Source organism: Orycteropus afer, unplaced genomic scaffold (assembly GCF_000298275.1).
Source record: "Orycteropus afer afer isolate SDZICR_OR568_19922 unplaced genomic scaffold, OryAfe1.0 scaffold00462, whole genome shotgun sequence".
Classification (NCBI taxonomy): Eukaryota; Metazoa; Chordata; class Mammalia; order Tubulidentata; family Orycteropodidae; genus Orycteropus; species Orycteropus afer.
The window spans coordinates 1,461,461-1,470,621 of NW_006922049.1; the positions used below are offsets into that span (position 1 = coordinate 1,461,461).

At 42.3% G+C, this 9,161-nt stretch overlaps 1 protein-coding gene across 1 annotated transcript in view; it reads right to left on the bottom strand.

Annotated features, from left to right (window-relative positions):
- CTTNBP2 (cortactin binding protein 2) overlaps positions 1-9,161 on the bottom strand; it is a 253,837-nt gene that overhangs the window by 83,352 nt on the left and 161,324 nt on the right. The window contains 1 exon segment of the mRNA XM_007954509.1: positions 8,787-8,866. Coding sequence (XP_007952700.1) covers positions 8,787-8,866 — 80 coding nt within the window.

Genomic DNA, 9,161 nt, shown 5'->3' on the forward strand with positions numbered 1-9,161 from the left:
TGTACCTGAGATGGGGAAACTCAGGGACTGTTCAGATTGTACTTATAATTAAAAGATGCTGCTCAAAACTGTCTAGCTGTGGCTTCTCTCCCAGTCTTAATTGGAACATGGTAGGCACTTTTAATATGCCTACTTAAGCCTTTTTTGGCTTAGGATATTTTTCTTCAATTATATTTTTAGTAACTGCTCCTGGTCCTGCTCTGTATATTTTTCAGGAACAGCTCTGATGCTTAGCTTCTTTCTCTGTCCTCTGAGTAGATGTCTGCCACCTTATCTCACCACTGTCATAACTTGGTCCTTCTTTTCTAAATCTGGGAGATCCCCTCAACTTAGTCTTTCACAACATTGAACAAAATTTTCACTATCTCCCTTCTGTTCTTTACTGCCTGAAATACAACTTTAATTTTTCCACTGTGTGTTTAATAGTCTTCCTTTCTTCACTCATTTCCTTTTCCAATGCATGTTTTTCTTTTTAAAGTAACCTGGGTTCTACTATGGTTTTCTTGCTGTTTCAAAATTTCCCATTGCAGTCTCTGTTGTTGTTGTGTACTGCCAATTCCCACTCATAGTGACCCTGTAGGAAAGAGCAGAACTGCCCCATAGGGTTTCCTAGGCTATAACCTTCATAGGAGTAGGTCATTAGGGTTTGTTTTCTCCCACAGAGGAGCTAGTGGGTTCAAATAAAATAATTTTCTGATTTTTTTTTTCTGGATTTTCTAGTAAATATTTTTTAAGGGAGGGTCTTCTAGTCCATTTCCAGAATGATATTTCTTTACTCTGTCTTGCAGTATTTTTCCATAGGCACAGTGTTAATTTGTTGTTATAATTTTTATGTACTAAGAAACCACAGGAAGGGTTCTGCAATACAGCAGGGTGTACGGACTACCACTGGCCTCATCTGCTGTGCATTTCTTTGGCTGAATTTCCTACTCAGGCCAGTGGGTGTATGACAGTCTGATGTCATAGCTGCCAGTTAAACTAAGGAACCAGTAAAGGCTGGGAGGAACTCCTGCTGTCCAACAAGGCAGCCAAATGAATAAGTTGCAGCCAAAGGAAGCACTGTAGCCCACATGCTTATGGATAACATACCTCCAGGGATGCAGCACACTCTCACCAACCCCACCAACTACCTACTCAGGCCATGCTAGGAGCAGTGCTCTCCGAATGGATGTGGAAGGGTGTGCATTGACAGGGAGTGGGAGGAGAATGCCATCCCATGGGAAAAAATAAGACACTATGGCGTGAAAAATGGTTGGGTGGTTTTAAGTGGTTAATGTGCTCAGCTGCTGACTGACATGTTGGAGGTGGTTCTAGCCCATGCAAACTCAGAAGAAGTACCTGGCGATCTACTTCCCAAAAACGAGCCATCAGAAACCCTGTGGAGCACAGTTCCACCCTGAAACATGAGGCTGCCGTGAGTTGGAACTCACTCAATAGCTTTGGGAGTATGCAGTATAAAGGAGCTCTGGTGGCAGAGTTGGTAAGGCATTTGGCCGCTAACCAGAAGACTGGTGGTTCAAACCCGCCAGCCACTCCACAGGAAGAATATGAGGCAATCTACTTCTGCAAAGATTTACAACCTTGGAAACTCAATAGGGGTCACTATGAGTCAGATCGACTCAATGGCAGAGGGTACGTAGTAAAAAGGATATATGTCTACTTGTTTAACTGGAATAAACCTTACCTTTTTGAATCACCAGAAAAATAGTAAGAGAATGATAAATCTCTACCGAATTTCAGATGAGCATTGAGTAAGTGGGTGTAACACTCTACTGTCCCTAAAGAGAGTAGAAATATTTTTCTAGATTCTTGTCAAAAGCAGACTTCAGTTCTAATTTTCTTTGTTATTGTCAGGTATTAAAGTGCATTTCAAAAGTACTTCAGTGGGAAATCGTATGTTTGGTACTAGCCAGGTGCCATTTTCAACCAGAAGTCTTGAGCTCTTCAAATTAATCCCGAGTGGCCATGATTTACTGGGGAGAAATTCTCTCACAAGGAACGGATTGTTTCACACCAGTAAAACAGGATAAAGATTTTCAAGATCTACTGACTATTCTACCCCTGAGACTTTCCACTAGCGTTGCTGTTTAATCTTGGTTCGGATCTGAAAACAAGAGCACTATATTCATTACAGCTGTCTTGTCAAACTGCCTACACATTCTTGAGATTGATTTTGAAATGACATAACAGTAAGAAACCCAGCTTTATAGATAAGCTGTCGTCAATTTCAACACGGCATTTGTTCTCAGATTGTAGGTTCTCAGGAATACAGACAGGAAGCACTTAATTTAGAATTTCATTGAAAAGGCTATTCACTTCACTAAGCCCTTTGTGTTCAGTCTAATATGCGTTTTGGAATAAAGTACCATGTAGATCAATAAGGGAACTGAGTAAGTAAATAAAGGGATAAACAAATGCACAGACTTCCAGATGGTTCCTACATTCTCAGGTACACATTCTATGAGTAGGTTTCTCATTTCAGGTATTACCCATTTTCAGTTAATGGTGTTTTGTTCTTTCTCCACAAATGATATAGTTATGTTGTTATTGTTATGTGCCGTCAAGTCAGACCAGACTCATAGTGACCCCTCCTTGGGTTTCTGAGGTGCAGTATCTCTATGGAAGTAGATTGCCCAACCTTAGTTACTATTAAAAGTATGAACAAAAAAAATAATAAATAACTTAATTACTGGGAGCCTGTTACTCTTTTGACACTGATGTGAACATGCAATGCTATGCCAAGAAAACATATTTATCTGTTCTAGAATTGCCGTATTACATTTTTGCAAATAGCAAGACCTTGGGTATAATGAGTATAAATGCTCCTTGCTTCCAGCAGAGGGCTCTAAAGATATGTTGTGTGTATGTACACCAAAAAAAAAAAAAAAAAAGACAAACTGACTGCCATGGAGTCCATTCTGACTCATCGATTCTGACTTATAGTGACACCTTTTGGGTTTTTGAGGTGGTAAACCTTTACAGAAGTAGATTGCCCAGCCTTCCTTCTGCAGAGTGCCTGTTGGGTTTGAACCGCCAACCTTTTGGTTAGCAGTCAAAGGCCTTAGGCACTACGCCACCAGAGCTCACTGTGTGTATGTATATATGTATCTATATATATATATCACACATAACCAAAACCCACTACAATTGAGTTGATTCCGACTCATAGTAACCCCCATTGGGCTTCCAAGGCTGTAAATCTTTAGGGAAGCAGACCACCCTATCCTCCATGGAGCAGCTGGTAGGTTTGAATCACTGACCTTCTGGTTAGCAGCCAAATGCCTTAACCACTATACCACCACAGCTCCATGTATCACATATACATATATATATTTTATATATTTATAGATATATTTTATATTATACATATTAAACATTGCAACTGCATTGGAAGGAGATCTGTTCTTTGAAAAGGAAAACTAAGTCAATTTCTAAAAGGTGAATTATATTTACCAGAATTATGCCCTAAGTCATGTCTACAGTGTGTCATTTCTGCTTATTAGGGAGGGGGCACTGCTGTCATTATCACAATTGGTACCAATCCCCTTTATTCCTGTGTTTTCACAGCCTATTCAGGAAGCTCTTATCACATGTCAATTAGTGCTTTGTGAGGCAAACAGTTCTGGATTAAATGGAAACAAGTGACCTCAACAATGGCCTATCCATTCTTTCATTACTATTTTCTCCTTCCTCAGTATTTTTCTACAGATTGTGGTTTACTAGAGGAGCCGGGGTCTCCACTGGTTTCCATGTGTTTCCAGACTTGTGGCATTTTAACAGTAAACCTTATCTTGTGTTTGGAGTTTCCCCCATCACAGTCTGTGCAAAAGCTCCTACTGCCCTAAGATAGCTTTAGGCCAGCTTGTGCTGAGATGCTGAACTCAAAAAAAGAATGGAAAATGAAAGGGCTTCACCAAGCCAATAAATTGGGATGATTACAGCTTAAAGTCTCACACTTTACAGCTGGGAATTTCACTCCAACTTCTTCTGACACTCAATTTTAAAGAAGCAATTTATTTGTGACTTTAGAGCCACAAATGATACAGTTACTGTCAATTTATTCAGAGAAAATCCCCTAAACAACATTGGCACATCCAGTATTCAGGGTATAAAAACTGGTAGAGAGGCCTTTAACCATTTGCTGAGGTCCCTTCTTTATAGAATAGGTATAAGAGAGTAATGGGAATTCAAGAGAAATTACAGTACACACTCACTATATGTGTGTGTGTGTGTGTGTGTGCTGTTACTAGGTGCCATTTAGTCAAGTTTTAAACACATAGCCACCTCATGTAACAGAGAAGAACTGCCAAGGGGGTTTTCTAGGTTGCAGATTTCTAGGAGTGATCACCAGGTCTTTCCCCTACAGCGCTGCTGGGTGGGTTTGAGCTGTTAACCTCTCAGTAACCAGTGCACCCTTGGGGCTCCTTTGTATGTGCATATTTTGCACCAGCTTACTGGAACCACCAACGCCAAGATCATACAAGATGACTAACTTCTACTAGAGGCAGGCCCTCACTTCTCAATACAGACGTGATAATTTGGTCATTACATTTTAAAAATAAAGTAGGCTATAAGATATAACTCCTGGATACAACTCTGCTCCCTGTCAGCTATCTCCTACGGATGCTTCTTGCTCCAGACCTCCTCTGGCCTGACAGTAGCTCAGCTGCCTAGGATCTGCTTATACTATTGCAATGGAAGCCAAGCAATGCAGAGCGCCCATGTTGTCTGGGTGCTGGAGCCACCTCCTCCTCAGGGAACTGCCTTCTTCCTTCCGATGGATCTTTATGTAGCCTTGCCCCTTTCATTCCTTGAAAAAGAACGGCTGAGACCTTTGGCTGCTAACCAAAAGGTTGGAAGCTCCAGAGCACCCAGATGTGCCTTGGAAGAAAGGTCAGGCAATCTCCTTCTAAAAAACCAGCCACTGACACCCTAGGGAGCACTTCCACTGACACACATGAGACCGCCATGACCTGGAATTGATCTGATGGCAACTGGTACCCAGCGACTTCCTATTGCACCTAGGATAAAATTCAAAGTCCTCACCACGGCTGCCAAGGCCCTGCCTGCTCTAGTTTCTGGTCACTTCTCAGACCTCACTGCCAGCCCAGCCACTTCATAGCTGCTGCTCCCTCTGCCTCATATACTTTCCACAAGTCCACTTCCTTCGTTTCATTTGGTTTTCCATTCCATGGTCACTGCCTCAGAGAGGCCTCTCCTGACCACTCCATCTAAAGGCAACTTTCTCTACTTCCCCGTCCATTTACTCTTTATCCTCTTATCTGTTGTTTTCTTTCTACTTGTAATTATTACTGATCACTATACTCCACGTAAGAAGCCTTGGTGGCACAATGGTTAAATGCATGACTGCTAAGTAAAAGGTCTGCGATTTCAACCCACCCAGTGGCTCCATGGAGCTCTGGTGGTGTAGTGCCTAAGGCATTTATTTGACTGTTAACTAAAAGGCGGTGGTTCAAACCCAGCAGCCACTCTGCAGAAGGATGACCAGGCAATCTACTTCTGTAAAGATTAGCTGTCTTGGAAATGTGGGCTGCTAACTCAAAGACTGGTGGTTTGAACCCACCAGTTTGCAGAAGAAAAGACTTGGCGATCTGCTCCTATAAAGGCTATAGTCTAGGAAACCCTATGCAGCAGTTGTACTCTGTCCTATAGGGTTGCTATGAGTCAAAATTAACTCAACAGCACACAACAACAACAACAGCATATTACAGGTAAGGCGCTCTGGTGGTGCAAACAGTTAAGCATTTAATTGCTAACTGAAAGATTGGTGGTTCATACCCACCCAGCTGCTCTGCGGGAAAAAGACCTGGTAGTCTGCTTCTGCACAAATTACAGCCAAGAAAACTAGTGAGGCAGTTCTGCTCCACCATATGGGGTCACTGAGTTGGAGTCAACATTACATGCATATTTATTCATTTGCTTTTGTCTTCTCCCACTAGAATATAACCTCCATGTAGGCATTTAAGAGGTTCTCAATACAGTTGTGAAACAACTTAATTAAAGAATAAAATAAGATATGAAAATGCATAATATATGATCTATCCCCTTAAAGGGCTTATAATTTTGCAGCGAGAAAAAAATCATACACAACTATTAAAAAACATTATGGCCTCAGTTACTTTAAATTTTTCAAGTGCCTGTTAAAATGAGTGATACATTTTTATTATATTCACCCACAAGTTACTTTGGGGCTTTATTCATTAAACTGTGACCAGAGCTAACAAGAGGGTTAATTTAGCAGCTAGTTTGTTGGTCACTGGTCGTTAAACTGTGCCTTATGCAGGAGGAGGCATGCATATACGTGTACTTGGAATACTGTACGTTCAACGTGACAAGCAGATTCATTTCACAGATCTGCTCAGGCAAGGCTAATGTGCAGTGATAATTCAATGTCACTGCCTTTCTATTGATTTTATCAGCTGCACAGATGAACAGAAAGCCTTGGGCCCCTGGTACAGAACCTTGTCTCCTCAAAGAGGCTGAAAAGGGAGAAAGGAGAGAGGGAAATAGCAATACTGGGTGGTCTAACTCTGGGCCTGAGGCTCACATTCCTGAAAACCAGTTAGTCACACCCTTCAACCTTCACTGAAGCAAAGGAATGAGATAGAGCTGCTTCCCTTTCAAACTTAACCCTCAGGCTTCCTTGATGCTTTGGGAAGGAGGGGAGCAAATAGCCAAGGAAGGCAAGTGAAGATGTCAGATTCAGAAATCCATTTCCCCTGAATTGCAGGGCCTTTGAATGTTTCTATATCACTGTGTCTGCTTTTACAAAGATCAGTCTCAGTTTTGTGCCTAGCTAGAAGATCACTGGAATGGCTTTGAATGCTTCTTTTTATCAGGAGAGAAAACAAAGACATCAATTCAGAGTTTATGGAAACAGCTTTTGTAAAGGGTCTTAGCCCAATCCATTCAAGTTTTTTTTTTTTTTTCCAAAAAAGACTTTACCAATTAAGGCGGCAAGGAAAAGTGTTTACTTAATGTTCTGCACCATCAATATTAGTTTCAGACAGAAACACACACACATGGACGTCAGGGGCTCACAATCCTGGCCTCATCACTCACTATTTGTATGGCCTTCAGAAAGTTATATTACTTCTCTCTGCTTCAGTTTCTTTATCTATAAAATAGGTGATAACACCTGCCTCACAGAGATGCTTTGAGGAATAAACAAAGTAATACATGTAAGTGCACTTACCCAATTGTCTAGCATATAAGTCCTCAAAAAATGCAAAGCACTGTATTTATCTATTTTGCCTAGAATTTGCTACTTCCCCAAGATAATTATATTCCCCTTTCTTTCTATAATAGAAGAACCTAGTTTTAGCTGTGTACATGGTGCCCAGAAAAAGACCACACTACCTAACTTAGAGGTGACATCCTGGCCAGTGGGATGTGGGCAGGAGGCATGTGTGCAACTTCCCTAAAGTCAGCTTACCATGCAGGGTTTCTTTCCTCAGGCTAGACTGGGTGTGTGGTAGTGGGGAACTGTCTTTGGCCAATGTCACACAACCAACACCTGAAGGGCCAGCAGAGCCACAAGAGAGAAGTTGCTAAGACTGGGAAATCTACTTCCATAGAAATACCGCCTTGAAAAACCAAGGAGGGGTCGCTATGAGTTGGAACCAACTCAACAGCAGTGAGTTTGGTATGTTGGTTTTTGGACCAGGACCAAAGCAGGGACCTGCCCTCCTTCTGACTTGTGGGATTTCTATGTTTAAGATAAATAAGCTTCTATCTTTTAAGCTGCTGTAGTTTGATGTTTGTTAAAGTGGCCAAATCAAAATCCTACCTAATGCTGCCGTATTTGTTCAATTTGTAACTCTAACTTTATAGCACTGTATCTTGATACTTCTATCCATTTCTGTGGTAGTTACGTTTGTGTGTCAACTTGGTTGGGCCTGGTTGAGTGGCTGGGGAGCTGCATGTAGTATTCCCCATGATGAGACTGGTAATCAACTCCATGGTGGAATCTACTGTGAGCAACTGAGTAGCTGCTTCAGGGATGTGGTCTGCTTCCTATATATAAGGAGAAGGCTTGGGGAATGGTCTCTAGTTTATGGCAATGCTTGAACCCTGCATGTAGCTGTGTCACTGTTCACCAGTCTGCAATGCTCTGCTGATCTTGGGACTTTCAATGGACTTGAGTTAATGGCCTGCTGTGTGGTTTGGTAACATCGGGACTGTGCCTTGTTACTTGTCAACCTTGGGCTTGTCAGTATCAGCGGCCAGCAGCTGTCTGAGTGAAGAAAAGCCTCTAGCTCCAGTGGGCCAGGAGCAGGAGGCAGAGCTGAACCCCAAGGTTGAGGGGCTTTTACCCAGCCCCTGGAGAGTGGCACTTTGAACATGGACTTAAAGCCTCCAAATGCTAAGAATAAACTCCTGTTTGTTCAAGCCATCCCATTTGTGGTATATTCTTGTCAGAGCAGCACTAGGGAACCAGAACAACTCCCTTTCATGTTGATGATATATATATTGGTGTCAAGTCTTTCTTAATGGAAGACAACCTCCTCCTGATCAAATTATAACCTCTGCAAGTCACAGGTGGTATCTGGAGCCAGGCAATCAACATCTAAACATGACCTTCACCGAAATTCAGAACTAAGCAAACAGTAGCTTTCTAGGGAGAGGGCTACGGGGAAGGCAATGGTGTCAGGGTGCAAGGCACAGCATGCAGGGCTCAGCTTCTTCTAAACATGAAAAGAGGCCACCAATACTGAGTGTCAGGGATGGGAAGTAGAAGACCCCACTGAGCAGTGTGGACCTACCAGCCTGAGGTAGTTCTGCAGTACCGGAAGAGGGATCATAGATGCGTAAGTCACACTATTGAGACAGCCTTCTTGAGGACCTGGAGAAAGGAATACATAGAAGGAAAACGGACCTTTCCATGCTAAATGCAATGATCAAAACCCAACAGAATCGAACATAAAAGATACAATATGCTTGCTGACTCATCATAGGCAGGGCTGACGTTAAGCCAGGAAGCACCAGCAGGCCTTTCCCATTGTGGAAATATTAAACACTTAATACTGCCTGGTTACTTAATACTACCTGGTTACTTAATACTTTCCCTTGTTACCCTCCCGAGAGGGACCAGGTCTCTGGGAGCAAGGTAAGCACGGGCGTAGCACAGAGTAGCAGGC